The sequence below is a fragment of the Gymnodraco acuticeps genome, unplaced genomic scaffold, assembly GCF_902827175.1.
Source record: "Gymnodraco acuticeps unplaced genomic scaffold, fGymAcu1.1, whole genome shotgun sequence".
In the NCBI taxonomy this organism is placed as follows: domain Eukaryota; kingdom Metazoa; phylum Chordata; class Actinopteri; order Perciformes; family Bathydraconidae; genus Gymnodraco; species Gymnodraco acuticeps.
This window is the reverse complement of record NW_022989755.1, coordinates 2,988,310-3,007,792: the sequence shown is the minus strand read 5'-3', so window position 1 is coordinate 3,007,792 and position 19,483 is coordinate 2,988,310. Positions and strand designations below refer to the sequence as shown.

The 19,483-nt window shown below is 41.3% G+C and overlaps 1 protein-coding gene across 1 annotated transcript; it reads left to right on the top strand.

The window, feature by feature from the left end:
• Positions 1-5,908: 5,908 nt before the first annotated feature.
• On the top strand, positions 5,909-19,371 carry msh2 (mutS homolog 2 (E. coli)). Its single transcript, XM_034212955.1, has 16 exons — positions 5,909-6,485; positions 6,670-6,812; positions 7,856-8,140; positions 8,567-8,713; positions 9,112-9,261; positions 10,993-11,126; positions 12,450-12,649; positions 13,140-13,249; positions 13,350-13,473; positions 16,548-16,698; positions 16,801-16,898; positions 17,203-17,448; positions 17,807-18,011; positions 18,092-18,339; positions 18,425-18,594; positions 19,095-19,371. The coding sequence occupies exons 1-16, from the start codon at positions 6,278-6,280 to the stop codon at positions 19,272-19,274; spliced, it is 2,799 nt and encodes a 932-aa protein (XP_034068846.1). The 5' UTR covers positions 5,909-6,277; the 3' UTR covers positions 19,275-19,371.
• The last annotated feature ends 112 nt before the right edge of the window (positions 19,372-19,483 follow it).

Here is a 19,483-nt window from a genome sequence, read left to right as displayed (position 1 = left end):
CCGTTCCCAGGACCCTTATTGTAAGAGATTGGTTAGGGCTATCTTCCCAGTTCAAACACAAGAGAGTGAAGGGAGTTGGATGTGTCAAATGCAGTTTGAATGGTAAAAATCAATTCAACCTCTGTTGAGATATGAATGTCTAATGTCTCAAAAATGTCTTCCTGAAAAATGTGAGGAAATCCCCCCCCCCCCATGTAGCCTAATATAAACCGATATTATTGACCTTCGGGAAAAGATTCACTGAGAACATAATACTATTTTAAATGTCTCATTAATGCATCATATTAAGAGGATAATGAGCAGAGGGACATAGGACCTTCAGTACATAGATATGCTCCCCATAAAAAGTCAGGGGATCACTAAGGTCATTAAGATGTATCCTCTGCGACCATGAAGATACTGTTTACGGTATCCAATGGATATTTCAGCCCAGAACAAAGCTCTAGAACGAGTGATAAATGGACACTATTGGTGGTTAAAAAGTGATTGTAAGAAAAGGCAGGATGGAGGAGGATGAAACAGTGGCTCATACATCTGAAACAAATTGTCAGTGACGGCGTGCTTACTGCTATTAACAGGGGAGAATCGGTTCTCTCAGCCAAAACGAACAATTGTGCTGCTGAGCTCATGACACCCTGAGCTCCTTAATGTCCATGATGGCTCAGAGCTGCCCTCCTCCTGCCTGTCGTGTGTACTTACTATGGAGGTTTACAGTTCATCAATTGAATTGTTTCAATACAAAATAGGTCACCTGATCAGAAATTGTTCTTAGTCAAATAGGATTCATTCATGTTTTTAGAGTTACAGCGAACATAGTGGTCATGCTGTCAGGTTTGGATAAACATCTAATTTAGTCCTTCACTTCTAAATGCTCACAAAAAGTGTACTTTTTTACTAAATGAGTCAGCTTGTTCCAGACATTGAATATTTAATAATAATTATATTTTTTAATAATATCTAATATTGTTTTAGATAATTAGATTTGGATTTCTGCTCAGTGTTTGGAGGAAATTATGTTTTTCAAATAAGTTAAAAAACAATGTCTTATATTACAAAAACCTCACTGTAAATAGATTTGTAAATTTGAGTTTGAAGTATTTGTGAAATATTCCCACTCTAAAAATAAAGTTTATTTGGTAATAAATCTATTCAACAGCTAATGTGATGATAACATGACCTAACATTTAAATGTATAAGCACCAGTGACGTGCGGTGAGGTTCATGGCTGGTGAGGCACTGACTCTTTCAGAGTCAGATTTACAAATATTATATTCTGACCTTAATCGAAATATTCTGTTATTTTCAAAAGCTTTTTTGGTCTGATGTTTCGATTCATTTTAAACAGACCGTTCAACAAAAGGATACCCACAATCTAAATATTGGATTGTTCTTTCTTAGTAAGATCCCATTTTCATTACCAATGTGGTCTTACCTTGACTTGAAGATGAAGTCCATGCTATCCTTCTGGACAACAATCTCTATTACTTTTTTGTAAAAGTCCTCCTTATCTTCCTCTAGTTTCAAAAGTCTAGTTTGTTGTTTGAGTCTACGGTCTACCGTCTCTGCGTAGAATAACAGTAGCAACAAGGACCTGTGGGCTCACGTGCGCCCCCTTCAGTGCGGCAGAGGTTATGGCTGCCTCCCCTGGTGCTTTTTTCATTGCCGTTGTACGGCGAGCCTAAATATCATATATACGTGAAATAAGTTATTTAGAGACTATGGATGGCGAGGATAAATGTAATAAAGGGATCTACAAACATTACATTGGTGACATACAGTGAGATGGTGCCCGCTTTCCAGACAGTTTCTGTGAGGTGACGCATTTTGAGGTGAGGCAGAGCTCATCTGTGCCTCACCTTACCACACAGTAACTGGCTTGGCTCACAAAATAAGTGCCCGCGCTAAATTAGTGCCCGCGCTCCAGCAAATTACTGTGGGCTTACGTGAGGCAGAGCTCGTCCCTGCCTCACTTCTCATCGCTACCCGTAGTTGTAGCGGAGCTCGGCAAATTCGCTGATTTTGACTATAAAAAGCAATTGGAATCATACATAAATCAACAACACAGATCAGTGAAGACATTTTATTATTATTACTATTTAGTTTTTCTTTAGTTGTTTTTCCGTTACATTGTAGCAGTGGCGGCGCCAGAGATTTTCTCTAGGGGGTGCTGTGGGGTAGCTTGACGTTTCATAGAGGGTGCTCAAACATTAAGGGTTTCCCATTAATGCACCAGCGCTACAGTTGAATTTTCTACTGCAACACTCCCCACACGCACACACAGTGTATCCGCGACTGTTACAATGAAGGCTCGATAATCAGCTCACGGCATATAGGTGTAAGCAGGGGTAAAGTGCTATTTTTTACAAGTGGGGGGTGGACCTCACCTCCTGGGGTCTGGCATGCTTCCCCGGGAAGATATTTTTAAATATTGAAGTTAAAAGCATCAATCTGGTGTTGTTTGAGAGCAACATTAAGAGATATATGGATACATCTCAACACCCATATGAATCAGAACTGTAAACAGATTTTCTATTTCTTTATAGATATTTTACAAATCACTCCCCTTTTAAAACAAACCGTTTGAGACCCACTGAGATAACTAGACTAAAGTTAACTATCTAAACACTGAGTCCTTTACTTCACCTGAGCTGAGGTTATCTGAGACTCTCAGTCTGACAGGAGATAGTTCTCCCTCCACCTTGTTGTTGAAAAAGCTCCTTATATCCGTTAGCTTGGCTAGCTAGCACCAGATGCTAACCACAACGATCTCCAGTAGATACCCACCGGTGCGCGAGCTCTCTCTCTCGCTCGCGCACGCACACAAAATGGCTCGTGCCACACACACACACACAGAGCAGAGCTTGAATTAAACACAGAGACCCAGAAGTAAGCTACTTGTACTCACGCTATTATGTGCAGAATCCCTCTCGCTTTCAGGTGGTTTTGATTGAGTGTCCACACGTGGACGTTTAAGGACTAAAAGCGATAAATGTTTCACTTTGCTGTTAGCAAATAATTTGGCACTCTAGCTAACAGGAAGTCACTCAAGTGTCACAAAGTAATTTAGCCTATGGGTAGGTCAAAAATCGAATGGGTGCTGGCCATTGGCCTAATCATATCACCTGTGTTGACTTTATGTTTTTGGTCAAAAATGTGTTTCTTTCACATTTGCATTGATGTAATCAATAATTTTTCTAATTAAATTTAATAAAAATAATAATAATAGTTTTCGGAAAAAAAACACATATTTATTGGGGGTGCTTAGGGGGTGCTTTAGCAATCCTGGGGGGTGCTTCAGCACCCCCTAGCTCCCCCCTGGCGCCGCCCCTGCATTGTAGTATGGCCAGTCTATGAGTATGACAGGTGAGGCTCTGCCTCCCCTGCCTCCACGTCGCTGATAAGCACTACTTGTACCTTAGCGCCACTATTATATTGAATACTTCCTCTTAATACATTATAAAACGTAAAAGTTGTTGATTTCTTTTTATATGGGACAACTGTTTCTGTCATAAACTAAAAACACCTCGGGTCAAAGCTTCAGTAAAATAGAAAGTAGCCTATTAGCAAACAAAAATTGCAGTCACCACCGCTAAGCTAAAGGCGTATAATGCTCGGAGTGATGACGTTTAATAGTCTCATTAAAACACCAAAAGCAACCGCCGTTTATAAATTCACCAGTGGGTTATAAACTGATATATAATATTCTATGTGAAAACTTTAACGAAGCAGCAGTGGATGTACGTTTCACCCTAGATTTACGATATTTGCACAGCACAAGTAGCCTATCACACATTGAAAAAATTAATTCAGCTATTTTGCATTTAGTTTGATTTATTTGTGTATAATTGGCATTTAATGGCTCTGTAACTTAACAAATATATCCTACAGATTCAATCTGATCGACTTCACATTGGGTCTAGACCTTCTTAAGAAACACAAGTTATTAAAAGCTTTCTTTTACATGGAACGCCCTAGCCGTTGCCGCCATTTTGAGACACTCGCCATGAAAGAGGAAGTTGTTGAAACTTGAGAGTACTTCAAACTGCTCCAAATGTATTGTGCTTGATAGAGTCTCGGCCTAAGGACTTTGACACGTCAATATTGAGTCATGGTGGTCATAGTGCCAAGGTTCACAATACCTCATGTTCAGACCATCACAAGTAATATTCACGTGTGGCAGGTCTTCAGCGGTCATGGTCATTCACTGCCGCGTCAACAGGCGTTCTAACAATTATGCAGTTCCTGTATTAAACCAGGGTTGCCAACTCTCACGCATCTGGCGTGTGACACACGCTTTCACTCTCAATCTCACGCTGCCCAAACTATTCTCACGCCAAAAACAAGATGAACCGGCGATCGTTTTTGCTTGGTTATTTACAATGTTGAGTTGACAGCTGCTCAAGCTGTCGATCCGCTCCCTCCCCGCTCCCAACACTCTTAACAACGTTAACAGACAGCAGAGCAGTGGGAGACGGTTGGTCAAGCCACCGACCCGTATTGCGCATGCGCAGATCTAAGATCCAATAGAAATGATAACAAGTAAAAGTCTGCTGCTTATTGTTCTACTAGGCCAAAAATAGAGTCAAAGAGTATATGAGTGAGAGTTAATTAATATATTTGACAGTTTGGAGTAAGTCTGTAGATGTGTGTGTGTTTCATGTATAGGCCTCTCACGGTAATTCATTTTGTTGGATACATTTTCCCGGAAATGATTGCAATAAACGATAATATTGTCGGCACCGTTGTATGACCATTTTAGACCACTGACATAATGATAATATATAAAAATAATTCAAGTACATCCTTTCAAACTGCTAGTCACATCCTCATGTAAATGGAAATGTATCGAGGTCAGAAAAGTTATGGAGTTCATTTTTATTTATCCACGATAAGTCAATGAATTGCTTATCGCGACAGGCACACAATAAAACAGTGGAAACAAACATGTGTTTGACTTTCATTTGTGAATGAAACTTTGTGCCCTTTATAGTCTGTGTCCAATATTGTGTATTCGTATATATATATATATGCTAAGGTCTGCTACTGACACGATAGCAGTCATTTAGTGCGCATACAGTATGTGTAATTAAACCCATGATATCAAAATCTCACTCCAGCCAGGTACCCAAAGTTGGCAACCCTGATTAAACACAGTATCACTGTTGTTCTACAAACAAACACAAGACGTTAGTATTGAATGGTTGCTGATGACATTATTCATGCAGTTTCTTGGAAACTTAAAGGCTGCATGGGTTTTCACGGTCAAATATTAATCACTGAAAGGGAGCAGATGTGTCACGTAACTCTCACATGCAGGCATGAAATTAACCTTCATGTTTTGCACTTTTATTTAAAAGAACAAAACACTTATTGTCCCCACAGCTGACGAATTATATAATTGTTTTGACTGCACTCAAAGTCCTTTAAGAACTTCAAACATTCTTATAATTGTTTCCATGTCAGTTGTAAAACTAGCATACATGTAAACCGGCTCTGATGTAAACGATTCATAATACACAATATAGTCATTTCGCTTTAAAAATGTAAGATACCAAAAATGATGATGTTGTACATTTCAAAATCCATTCTTCTTTAATGAGAAATATTCAAGACAAAATAGGCTTATAAAAAGTAAAAATGCTAATATGACTTCTTAAAACAATCAATGCATGAATCAACACACTGCGATACGGTAGCAGGCTGTATGCATAGTTTACGTTGCTTTGCAATCCACAAACAACCCCAAAGAAGAAGAAGAAGAGAAGAAGAAGAAGAAGAAGAAGAAGAAGAAGAAGAAGAAGAAGAAGAAGAAGAAGAAGAAGAAGAAGAAGAAGAAGAAGAAGAAGAAGAAGAAGAAGAAGAAGAAGAAGAAGAAGAAGAAGAAGAAGAAGAAGAAGAAGAAGAAGAAGAAGAAGAAGAAGAAGAAGAAGAAGTTAAAACTGCCAAGTCAAAAAATACAGACAAGAAAGACAAACTCTGAAGACAGAAATCAGGAAGCTTGGAGTGGACCAACCAACACTCTCAGATATATTAGACATTGGGTCAGGGAGACTTTTATAGTATTTAAGACAAACTCAATAAATAAAGACAACTAAACATTTTTCTTTTCTTTCTTTATTCTTTTTTGGGGGTTGGTAGATCGTTCTGGTCCACACTCCAATACAGTAGGTAGCGGTAATGCACCTATAACGCTGGTTGTCACCCACCATAAAACCGTATAAAGAAGAAGAAGAACGTAGTTTCCGGTTTGGCCACAGTGGTGGCGGGAGATTCCAGCATGGCGGTGCAACCGAAACACAACCTGTCTATGGACAGTGCAGCCGAAAGTGGCTTTCTAAGCTTTATTTTCTCCATGCCGGAGAAACCGGACACAACTTTCAGAATATTTGACCGTAATGACTTCTACACTGTCCACGGAAAAGATGCAGTATTCGCGGCCAAGGAAGTTTTCAAGACGAATGGGGTCATCAAATATTTGGGCTCAGGTAACCTCCACTAGCTAGCTAACCAAGTAGCTGGAGCCGGCAGACTGGCGGCTCCAAGCTAACAGTTGTGATGCAAGCTAAGCTAACTAACTTACAAATGCATGTATTAGCCACACCTTCTGCCACATTAGCTAAAGAGCTTTGCATAACAAATTAAAACTAATATGGGCGTGTTTGTCTACAGGGAGTCGCAAGTTGGAAAGTGTCTGCCTGAGCAAGATGAACTTCGAGGCCTTTGTGAGAGACTTGCTGCTGGTGAGGCAGTACAGAGTGGAAGTTTACAAAAACCACAGCAAGAGCAGCAAAGACTGGAAGCTTGAGTACAAGGTATCGTGATGACTACCGATGACATGTCTGTGTGCCCAGTCTCTTTGTCCCCGAAGTGCAATTGGTTTTGCAGTGTGCCACATCAAACAAACAGATAGCATTCATCAGGGTAACGCAGACTCAGCTGCAGTGCATGAATGAAGAAGCATAATAATCAGAACAATACATGATGAAATCCTTCCCCCCCCTAGTTATATCGAGATCAAATAAATCAAAAACAACATAATCAGAGATCAACATAAGCATAAAGTCGACGTCTTTAGAATCCATGCATTGACAGAAAATTAATCAAATATCCTCATGAATTACACCTGCTTGTCAGCATATATATATATATATATATATATATATATATATATATATATATATATATATATATATATATATATATATATATATACTCTTTCCCTTTTTCTGATTTTAAATGTAGTGCTACGTGTTATTTCATTGTGCTTGTACTCCAATATACTTTGTTGTCTTTGTATGGTTTGTACTGCTTGTAAAGCTTTAGTTTTGCATGCCTTAATCAGCATTTGATAATTTCACCCGGTGTGCACTGACTATTATTGCATTACATTATGGTCAGATATATTTGCAAATACTTCGTTTTTAAATTGATATATGTATAAATCCACTTAAATACTTTGATCAACCTCATAAGGACGTCTTAAAGTGCCAAAAGACGTCAAACGTCTTTATAAATCTTCAGATCTTGAACAATTTTTACCAAGCAATTAATTAATTTCCTTCTCAAAAGCCATTGCTTAAACAATGTGAAAAGGGTTTCTGTGCTTTACCAAGAATTATAGTAAGTTTCGTCTCATTGTGTATTTGCCAGAAATTCCCCTCAAGATTTGGTAGACACTAAAAACTGAGTTAAGATGCTCTGTTATTGCTTGATGTCTTTGTTAGCAACTGTTCGCTAACAAAAGATGATAATATGACAATGTTGGTTCACCACTTAAGTTATTGTAGGGAAGGTTTGTTTCTCTGTGTTTATATCTCTTGCCTGTGGTCCATATGCCCATTTTCTTCCCTTCCAGGCCTCTCCAGGAAACTTGACTCAGTTTGAAGAGATTCTGTTCGGCGGGGGAACCGGAGCAGTGGGGAGTGCAGGAATTGTAGCCGTGCGTGTTGCTACAGGAGCTGACGGACAGCGCGTGGTCGGGGTTGGCTATTTGGACGCTGCCCAAAGGATGATGGGAGTGTGTGAGTTTCCTGACAACGAGATCTTCTCCAACCTGGAGTCTCTTCTCGTCCAGGTCGGCCCCAAAGAGTGTCTCTTGGCCCAGGGCGATGGCAACACTGACGGCAGTAAACTACGGGAGGTATGTGATGGTCAGGGACTGATGACAGCAAAACCTCTGCCCTCCATCTTAAATACATTTCCTAAGTGAGTGACTATATGCTCCATAAATATAAAAAACTATACATTAATATTTAAGCTTCTGCAGCTTTTGTATTGTAGCCTATGTATGAGAAATTCCCTAAAATGTATAAGTCTCAAAAAAGCAAAAAATAAATCCGCTGCAACAAAAATAATTATTATAAAATGGGAGAAAATGCCCATAATAATTGCCAAGACCAGATTTTGTATGTCTTGTCCAATCAATTTCGAAGCCTGTAACTGGACCTTTCCAATATATTTAATGTATTCATTTTTGTACGCCCACTAACAGTATAGGCAGAAGTAGGTTGTGAATGCATGTGCAATTACGGTGTGAAGACATCGTTGTTATTCTGTGTTTGTGCAGGTGGTGGAGCGAGGCGGCGTGCTGGTCTCTGAGAGGAAGAGAGCGGAGTTCAGCAGCAAAGACACGGTCCAGGATCTGAACCGGCTGCTGAGGGCCAAGAAGGGAGAGAGTGTGGCGAGCAACACGCTGCCTGAGCTGGACAAACAGGTGATCACATAGAAAGAGCTCTCGTACACTCAAGGAGTTAGAAACCCAACAGCACCACATGCATTACTATAGATTCTGTTGCATGGTGTTTTTCCCAGGAGAAATTAGAATCTTGCAAATTCCCTCGTAGTGTAACAAAACAAGAAATAAATTAGTAAGCAAGCATTCTGAACTTGTACCCAAGTGCACTGAACAGGACAATCTCATCCTTAATAATCAGATGTATTAGATAATAAGCCCATGGAACATATAACACCTTTTGACAACTGTTGACCCACGAGTATCCAGTACAAGATAATGTAAATGCCAGATTTGGCTACTGTAAAATCTCTATTTATCTTCCGAGCGCTTGATATCCCCTCTCACTTATGGTAGTCTGTGTGTGGTTTTGTTCTCAGGTGGCCATGTCGTGCTTGGCTGCAGTGGTGCGTTTCCTTGAGCTGCTCTCTGACGAGTCCAACTTTAACTCCTTCAGTCTGACCTCTCTGGACCTGGGTCAGTACATGAGGCTGGACAACGCTGCCGTCAGGGCTCTCAACCTCTTCCAGGTCAGTGACAGGAGCCAGGTCTTCAAGGCTTTCACCCAATTCACTTAGCTAGAAACTACAGAAAGGGTCAGGGAATCCAAATCACAAAAGAACCATTCTGTGTCTTTCCTGTTATGCATGCAGTTTGGTTTGACTAGGGTTTATTTCACATATCTATCAACCTTATACCCTCAGATACAATGGAGGTAAAAAAGGAATTCCACATTTTAACTTGAGTTTTGTAACGTGAGCGTTAAGGGTGTAACGGTTCACAAACATTTCGGTTCGGTACATACCTCGGTTTTTAGGTCACGGTTCGGTTCGGTAAGTTTTCGGTACAGCAGAAAAAATTATCACAAAACATAAAATATTTTTATTTATTTTTTAATTATTATTAAACTGTGAATATTCACTCAAATAAATACAAAATATAATAAAATGAACATTAAGGTGCAGCATTTCGATGAACTGAAATAATCTGTATTTGAACTGTACTAGTACCTAAGCAGCCGGCTTGACATTAGGACTTGCTTGTCATTGTATTTTCATGTTGTTTAAAGAAAAATTAACTTGTGCACATTGCTTGCCGAAAGGGCAGATCTGCTGGCACTAACAATGTCTCCTGCTGTGGAGAACACCCTCTCGCTAGGGACAGAGGTAGCAGATACAGCCAGGTAGCGCTTTGCTAACATGGCAACATAAGGATACTTGGCGTTTGTAATAGCTTTGGCTCGGTCTGAACTTTCTGCGAGTGGTGGAGACTTACATGCTAGTGGGAGTTGGGTTTGCACTTCAGTCTTTTTTCTTTTGGTACCGGTGATATTCACGTTCGGGTGATGCCTTTTCAAATGAGTGTGCAAGTTTGATGTATTGCCAGCCGCGTAACCAATGTTAGTTGAACAATGCCGACAAACAGCTTTGGTTCGGTCCACCTGTCTTTGTCCGTCATCCTTGTACGTAACTGCGAAACCAAAATGTTCTCAAACCGGAGACTTCAATGATGCTGGAGGATTTTCGAGCTCAACTTTATCTGCGTTCGCCATTTCGACAGTTCCTCAAATTACTGACTACATTTGAACGCATCCCTGTGACCAGCTCTCATAGTATGCCTCTCGTCCAATGAAATGACTTGCTCGCTCTATGACGCGTTGAACCCAATGTGAGCAAATGACTCTGAATGCTGCGACGCAGCACCTGAGATTACTTCCAAGAAGTTGTTCACGTTCTCAATTTTTTACGTTTAACGTTATATTCGTTCGGTACACTTCGGTACACACGTGTACCGTTACACCCCTAGTGAGCGTCTAACAGAGGTTTGGAACCGTTAGACGCAGACATAGTTTAAGTCTGCAGCTTAAACCATGTGCTTTTTAGATTTTGAGTGCAGACCAAATTCACAAACTCAACAAGGAAGCATTGTGCCTCTGATTGGCTTCTTTCCCAAAGCCACAGAGCTCATGGTGTGACTAGAGATGTCCCGCATGCCATAATTGGTAGATGGAACATTATTTCTCAAGAGAAAGTTGAAATCTTTTAAGCCTTGTGGTCATGAAATGAAAACTACCCAGGATAGTGTGTACTGCGCCTCGTGTGTTGCCGCTGCTGGAGCATTATATATGGGTGAGGCTGATTATATGCTAATGATAAAAAATGTGTTTAATTGTTGTTGTTTCTTTTACCCCAGAGATAAACATGTGTTATAGAAACCCTGGGAAATGTGTATTATCCTTACCTGTTAATGGATTCCTGCAGGGAGCCCCCGATGACACAAGTGGAGCTCATTCATTGGCCGGTCTGTTGAACAAGTGCCGCACGCCGCAGGGTCAGCGGCTGGTCAACCAGTGGATCAAACAGCCTCTCATGGACAAAACCAAAATAGAGGAGAGGTAATACAGCGATGGGAGCAAACTGTCGAGACCAAAGATTTCTTCATGTTCTGAGGCGTATTTGAATTGAAGCCCATCACCTCTGTTTTCTCACCGGTGGATCACCTCACGTCTGTTCAGTGATTTAAGCTACGTCATATAATATGAATGAACCAGGACCTTCAGTTTACAGATCAAGAAGCTGTTGAGAGATAAAATGACATCATGTGTGTTGTTATTTCAATGTGTTGGATACCTATATTATAGACAGGGGTGCACATAACTGGTACGCAGGTACATGACAAAAATCTGAATTGGTACACACACTGAGAACTGCACCAAATCAGCTGATCGCAACAATCAGGCTCTGTGGTCAAGCTGCTGCCATTTTATTTACAAGTTGGAGCAAAACACAGAGCTACAAACTTCCTCAGGGTGTTAATGGAAGACTTTGAAATCAGACAGAGGTGGAAGAAGTACTCAGATATTGTACTTGAGTAAAAGTAGAAGCACCAGATTGTAGGAATACTCTGTCACAGTAAAAGTCCTGCATTCAAAATGTTACTCAAGTAAAAGTAGAAAAGTATTATCATCCAAATATAGTGAAAGTACCAAAAGTAAAAGTAGTCATTGTGTAGATTGGTCCATTTCAGAATAATATATATGATATGTTTTATAATGATTGATCATTAAAGTGTTCTCAAAGCTGGTGAAGGTGCAGCTAGTTTGAATGACTTTGTATACGGCAGGGTAGCTTGTGAATTTACTCCAGGTGGAACTAAAGTCTGAGTAAAAGTATACCATTTACCTCTGAATTGTAGTGGAGTAGAAGTACACAGTAGCATAACATAGAAATAAGTAAGTACAAGTATCTTAAAATTGTACTTGAGTAAGGTACATAAATAAGTGTACTTGGTTACTTCCCACATCTGAAATCAGATATGACTTCAAGTCAGGTGATCATTTCTTGGTATCGGCTTATGGAAATGCAAAGACTTCACATTTTGGAGAAAGCAAATGGGAGGATTAAACGGGGACAGGGAGGGAGGTGCATCTGCAGCATCTTCATCCTCTACCATGCAAGAAGAGGAACTAGAGGACAGTGAAGGAGACACCGAGGAGGACAGTGAGGAAGACTATACTTATTAAAACCACGCTTCATGTGGGTTGAGTACCAAACGCTGTCTCCTGCTGCTCATCTGAGTAACTCACTAAAAGAGTTATGTGCACCCCTGGTTATAGATACGTTTATCAACATTTAGAAAAGAAATACATTTGAGACATTCTAGGGGAATTCAATAAGCTCATAGGACAAACTTAGTGTTTTTTGTGGCGTGTTTATAGGCTGGACATGGTGGAGAGCTTTGTGTGTGACTCTGAGCTCAGGCAGACCTGTCAGGAGGATCTGTTGCGGCGTTTTCCGGACCTTCACCGTCTGTCCAAGAAGTTCCAGCGTCACTCTGCGACTCTTCAGGACTGCTACCGCGTCTACCAGGCTGTGAGCCACCTCCCGACACTCGTCAGCGCCCTGGAGAGATACTCAGGTACACAAAGCTGCAGGTCATGCTATGTGTTACTGCACTGTACACCATGGGGCCAATTTATTTTGCTGGTGCAGTTTGTTGCTCCTCCTCCTATGGCCTTCATAACCTTCATTAATCTGGCTATTTACTCCACAACTGTCAACATGATGCAAAATAATCCTGGATTTGTCCATTACTAGTCCAGAACCTAATAAAGAGTCACTTTTCTCTCCACTGAAACCTTGTTACCTGACATAGTCTCCAGCTGCTGTAGCCCATTCATATACAATGAATCTGTACCCTCAACCTTCTGATTGTTGCTAAATTGCTTACATTCTTTATGAATTCTAAAACTTCTTGTTTGATATTTTGGTACATTGGATGCTGGAGGTGTAGCTGATAAACTAGTGATTAACATGCATTAGTAGCCCACATACATACACACACTGCAGTGCATTCGTTTATCTTCCGTGTGTACTACATAGCTTGATTTCCTGTGTGTGTGTTGCAGGTAGCTACGAGGTTCTGTTGGAGGCGGTGTTCCTCTCTCCTCTCAGAGATCTGAACTCTGACTTTGTTAAATACCAGGAGATGATTGAAACCACGCTGGACATGAACCAGGTCTTTGCTCTAGTATTTTATGTACAATTTAAGAATATTGCTCCCATAATATTCTATTTAATTCTTCACGCATGTTTCTTTTCTTGCATGTTTTGTGTAGATTGACCACCACGAGTTCCTGGTGAAGGCGTCATTCGACCCCGTGTTGAGCGAGCTGAGAGAAAAGATGGACGAGCTGGAGGAGAGCATGAAGGCGGTGCTGAACAGTGCAGCCAGAGAACTAGGTGACACACACACACACACACACACACACACACACACACACACACACACGGCACTGAGACCAAGTTTATCTATCTAGCGGATATCTGTGAAAATGAGTTTATTCTGTATTTAAATGGCGTGACTGCACGCATATGCTGATGAGCTTTTAATATGCGTGACAAAGAAGTCAAAGCAATTCGATTACACCGTGAGGTCATCATGCGCTTTTCTTGTGTAGTCAATTCTTCACATCGCAAAAAAATTAAAGACCAAGATTAAATATCAGGCTGAATGGAAAAAACCGTAAACTATTTTTGAGAATGTTGTCTTTATATATATATATATAAAAAAAGAATGACGTTTTCTAAGTCTTTAAAATGTAAGTCTTTAAAAAGTTTTTTTTTTAAAAAGACGGGCCGGGCCAGTAGCAGATCGGTGAAAAAATATTTAGCTGTCCACTCCTCATTATACACTCGGCACTCATTGTCGACTTTACTTTTCTTCCACTCATTGTTACAGATGCAAGTTCAGAGGTGAATTAGGTTCAAGGGTGAATTATTGCGTCATCGTTTGCGTCATGAATATTGTACCAATATTCGGCGGGCCAGATTAAAAAGCCCAACTGAGGCTGAGTATATGGCCCGCGGGCCTTAGTTTGCCCATGCCTGGTATAGACTCTTAGGTTTATCAGTGTGGAGGATCTCTGTGGCAGATTCCCACAGACGGTCAGAAAGCCTCCTAAACAGCAGCACCGTGAAATTAATGTTGTTACATTTTACTTGGAACTATAGGAACATTTGACTTTGTATGATTCCAATAGACACATTTTGATTTGATTGAGATCTTTATTTTTTTTGCCAATTGGCCACGCGTATGTCCTTCTCCCAGGAAATGTGTGATGGCAGTAACTCAGATCTTCAAAAAAGTGGTAAACACTGGTATTTAAAAAAAAAAAAAAAAAAATCCGGGTTCGGTTCTGGGTCAAACAAAGAAGATGCGGGTCGGGTTGCGGGTGTTGCATAATAAAGATATTACAAATAATAATAATTTAATTTAATGTTTAAATCCTCAGACCTATCCCCTGCGGGACTGCGTATAATCCTAACCTCTGCACCGCATCAATCTGCTGCCGAGTGCGCCACATTCGAAATGGCTGAGGTGAAGGCGAAGCTCGGAGAATACAGCATTGTCACGCAACTGCGTGTGTTAATAATTGCATGTTTTCACTGCTCATAGGATATGCGGGTTCGGGTCGGTTTGCGGATCTTGTGCCGATGGGTCGGGTCGGTTTGCGGAACTAATTGGCTATATGTGCGGGGGGAGGGTTCGGTATTGCACGTCGCGGGAGCGGGTCTTGAAAATCAGACCCGTGCAGGACACTCTGGTTTACATGCTTTAAAGTTCAAAAGGGTCTTTCTTTTTCTCATACTCATTTATATGCAGAAAAACCTATATCAAACACTACAGGAAAGAAAAAGCGTAATAGGGCCCTTTTTAAAACAGTTGGCGATTAAAATAATAGCTGACAAGTAATAGATTAATCTTTGCAGATCTAGAAATGCCTTCATATCACAGTATGTTATTATTGCACAGCCTTATTTGGAAAATTGGTCACATTATTCATGATTTTTACTTAAGGCGAGACACCCCAGGTGAATAGGGTAATTTTTTTAAGTTAAAGGTATCAGCTAGAAATTTCTCCAGTTAATTACTTACAATAAGGCAATTGTTTTTTGTATTACAAGTTTCTGAAATAGCATGTTTAAATATGCAAATTATCCATTATCTCATTAAATATGCACATATTTTAACACATTTCAGGAATCGAAATCTGAACTTTGGATAAAGCCAGGTTCAAAATTCTTGTTTAATTTTGTAGTCATATTAGTATCTAAGGCTTTTACTGAAGGGATTTTGGATATCTCTTTTTATCATTCCATAAATCAGAAAATACTGTTCAACAGCCCTAAAATATCAATTTTCGCCATGTTTTTAGGTATACAATGTTGTATAATTCAGGCTATGAATGATATATGAACAAACCCTTCTGTAAAAGCCTTCATAATATTGATAGGAATATAACTGGAAGGTTTGGTGTATTTACGTGCTACTGAAGTTGAAATTTCGAACTCAGAGTAGGAGAAAAAACTCATTTTGAGAAAACGAACTTTAAAGATTGCAGTGAGGCGCTCGCTAAACCCTCCTGTTCTTTGGATGACAGCTTGCGCATCAACGCACTCCGTGAAGGTATTTCATGTTCGGGGTCATTTTTTTTTATTATAACCTTGCTTCGTGCAAGTGACAATTGTTGTCGTCTTCTCTGTGAACGTTTTTTTCGACGTTCTTTTGCCATTTTGAGATTTCAATTTCTAGCGGAAAGCTAACCAGGAAGTGTTTTAGCACACCACGTGACGCATCTGAACGAATCACGTTGTCAGAAATTGACACCAGCCAATGAGATTTCGTTTCTTGGTTTAAGACCCCTTTGTGCTTTCACGATTGGTTGCTGATACAAAGGAAATGACCATATTTGGATCCGATGAGATTGTGCAGGAGAGACACAGCTTTCCAGCGATACCTCTGATGACATGGTGCACACAGCGGTCGGCCGCGGTACTTTATGTTACGTTAGAATGCTAACTTTTGGTGAATTTAGGAGAAATCTACAGACGCAAATAGACAAACTATAGTAAAATAAACACTTAAATGTGTATTTTGTACGTTTTCCTTCCAAAAGCCTGAAAGAAAACATGTTATAGAATCAAAAGAGCACAAAATCTCAAAATTGACCAGTACTTGAAAAACGATGTTTTTGCCTGCCGTGTCTCGCCTTAAGTGAATACGAGCCTAACTTTATCGCATAAGAACAAGTAAAGTAAACACAATAGACACTTATATTATATTCTTCAAACAAATGTAGCTATTTCAGTGTTTTGTACATTTATGTGGCTACCTATTTTATAGAGTATACGTTTTTGCAAAGTGTGTGTATGGTCCTTTTTCTCTTTGTGTCTGTACATGACTGTATGTTTGACTGTTTGACACTGATGTTTGAATTGGCGTCTGAGCTCACCGCAGTAGCGTTGTGTTTCAGGTCTGGACGCTGGTAAGACGGTGAAGCTGGAGTCTAACGCCATGCTGGGCTTCTACCTGAGAGTCACCTGCAAGGAGGAGAAGACTCTGAGGAACAACAAGAAGTTCAGCACGCTGGACGTCCAGAAGAACGGAGTGCGCTTCACAAACGGGTCAGTCTCACACACCCACTCACACACACACACCCTCACGTCCTCCTCGTATAGATGCTCTCTCCCTGTCAGCTGACTCTCTGTTGTCTCGCATGTCTACAGGAAGCTGAGCTCTCTGAACGAGGAGTACACTAAGAACCGTGAGGAGTACGAGGGGGCCCAGGACGCCATTGTCAAAGAGATCATCAACATCGCCTCAGGTGAGGAACGCCATCACATGCTGCTCACTGTGGCTCATCGGCATGGCATTGATTTGAGACAGAAGACGTTACGTCGGCACGATGATCCCGGATTTGTCTTATGTGACCTTCTAGCAAATGATTTCATGCACATTTTCTACAAAGGGCAACACACTGTAGTGTACTGTAAACAGAGAGTGGATTAACATTCTAGTCAGATGGTGTTCTTTAACCAGATACACATCTTTTCGGAGCCCGCACATGCTGCAGTCTCCCGTTTCTCTGCCAATTCATTTGAAGTGCTGAACCTTTCATCACCCACCAGGCTACGTGGATCCTCTCCAGGCGATGAGCGACGTGATAGCGCAGCTGGATGCCGTGGTGAGTTTCGCCGTGGCGTCCGTCTCCGCTCCTGTGCCGTTCGTGCGGCCTCGCCTGCTGGCGGACGGCTGCAGGCGGATGGAGCTGACGCAGGCCAGACATCCCTGCATGGAGACTGACGCTGACACCGCCTTCATCCCCAACGACATCACCTTCACCCAGGGAGAGAAGAACTTCTACATCATTACAGGTGTGACCAGATATCGCACTTCCAAAGTGACATATGAAACACTTGCATTGCAAGTCTGTTGAGAAACATATCAAAGCTTATGGGAGTAAATGATTCAAGAATAAAAACCGACTTCTCAGTCTCCTTTTCACCCATTCTGTCAATTCAGAGATCAGTCACACAACAGCCAATACAAACAAAGAAGAATCTCTTTCTGTGTTGTTCCCTGTGTGTGAGAATTGTGTTTCAATCCCAGAGGTCAGGTTATCTGTAAAGATTTTAATTTGCGTAAATCTTCACACTTTTTCAGATGCTTTCCCCCCTAGTTCTGAGAATGAAGGCACATGACAATGGTCACACATAACTCTTGTCTCCACAGGACCAAATATGGGCGGTAAATCGACGTTCATCCGTCAGGTGGGAGTGATCGCTCTGATGGCGCAGATCGGCTGCTTTGTGCCGTGTGAAAAGGCGGAGCTTAGTGTGATTGACAGCGTCCTGGCCAGGGTGGGAGCGGGAGACAGCCAGGTCAAAGGAGTGTCCACTTTTATGTCTGAGATGCTGGAGACGGCTGCCATCCTGCGGTAACAACAAACACACAAATTGCTAACAGCTTAAAATGATGCACAACGTATTTGACTCATTGCACGTTTTGCCCCTTCAGCTCGGCAACAGAGAACTCTCTCATCATAATCGACGAGCTCGGAAGAGGCACGTCCACGTACGACGGCTTTGGTCTGGCCTGGGCCATAAGTGAACACATCGCCTCCAAAATCAGCTGCTTCTGTCTGTTCGCCACTCACTTCCACGAGCTGACGGCCCTGGCAGCGCAGCAGTCCACCGTCCACAACCTGCACGTCACCGCTCTGACCTCACACAACACTCTCACCATGCTGTACAGGATCAAACACGGTGGGCACATATTTAGGGCTGGGGAGTTTATGAATGTAGTGTAACAAGCTTTGTGACCTGACCCGTCGCCTGACTCTGTGTTCAGGTGTGTGCGACCAGAGTTTCGGTATCCATGTGGCCGAGTTGGCTTGCTTCCCGCCATCGGTGGTGGCCATGGCGAAGGAAAAGGCGGAGGAGCTGGAGGAGTTCCAGGAACCAGCGGGGGGGAAGCAGGAGAAGGGGCCCGAGGCCAAGAGACGACGCATGGACAAACAAGTAGGGCTCAGTGCTTCACCGTCCAGCTGTCATGGCAACCTACATACAATCATGCATCATGGCCTCATTAGAAACAAGCACCCGACCCCAACTTCATTAGAAGCATAACGTTTCTCTAAATTCTATATTATTTGTGGTATCCAATGATAAAAAAGTGTTCATACCTTTTTTTTTTTACATGCACTTTACAGTTTGAGACATACTTAACTTTTCAATGGCAATTTAGGACAAACGGTATTATAATTGTTATGATGTACTATACTTATATATTTAAAATACATACAGTAAATGTTGTTTTGAGGCTGAAAAGCTGGTTTTCCCTTCAGGACATTTTACAGAAACAAATTGTACACCAACGGCAATAGGTTTGACCTTACCTGGTACAATGCCATCAAGCTTCCCAGCATCAGTGATATAATGATGGTATACAGATAGATGTGTGTACTGGCAGTAGTAACATCCCTCAGGAACAATTGACCTGATGTGCCTCTCTCCTTCAGGACGGGGAAACCCTGATCCAGGAGTTCCTGGAGAAGGCCAAGTCCCTCCCTGCTGCCACCATGAGTGAAGAAGAGGTGAAGACAGCGCTGAGGAAGATGAAGCAGGAGCTCCTCTCCAAAAACAACACATACATCACAGAGATCCTTTCACGCTGTGTTCCTGCAAAAAGTTTGATTTAAGAATCGAGAGAAACAAACCTCTTAGTTCATGCGCTGTAAGTAACCACACTAGAGCGCTTTAAATGTATAGTTTTGCAATAAAAAAAGTATTACTGGATATGTTTGAGTTGTATTTCTTTCCCCCGTTACTGCCATTTTATAAAAGCAGATTTTTAATGCATGTCCAAACGAGATTCTTCAGCAGCAAATCGTGACCCACCACAACAGGA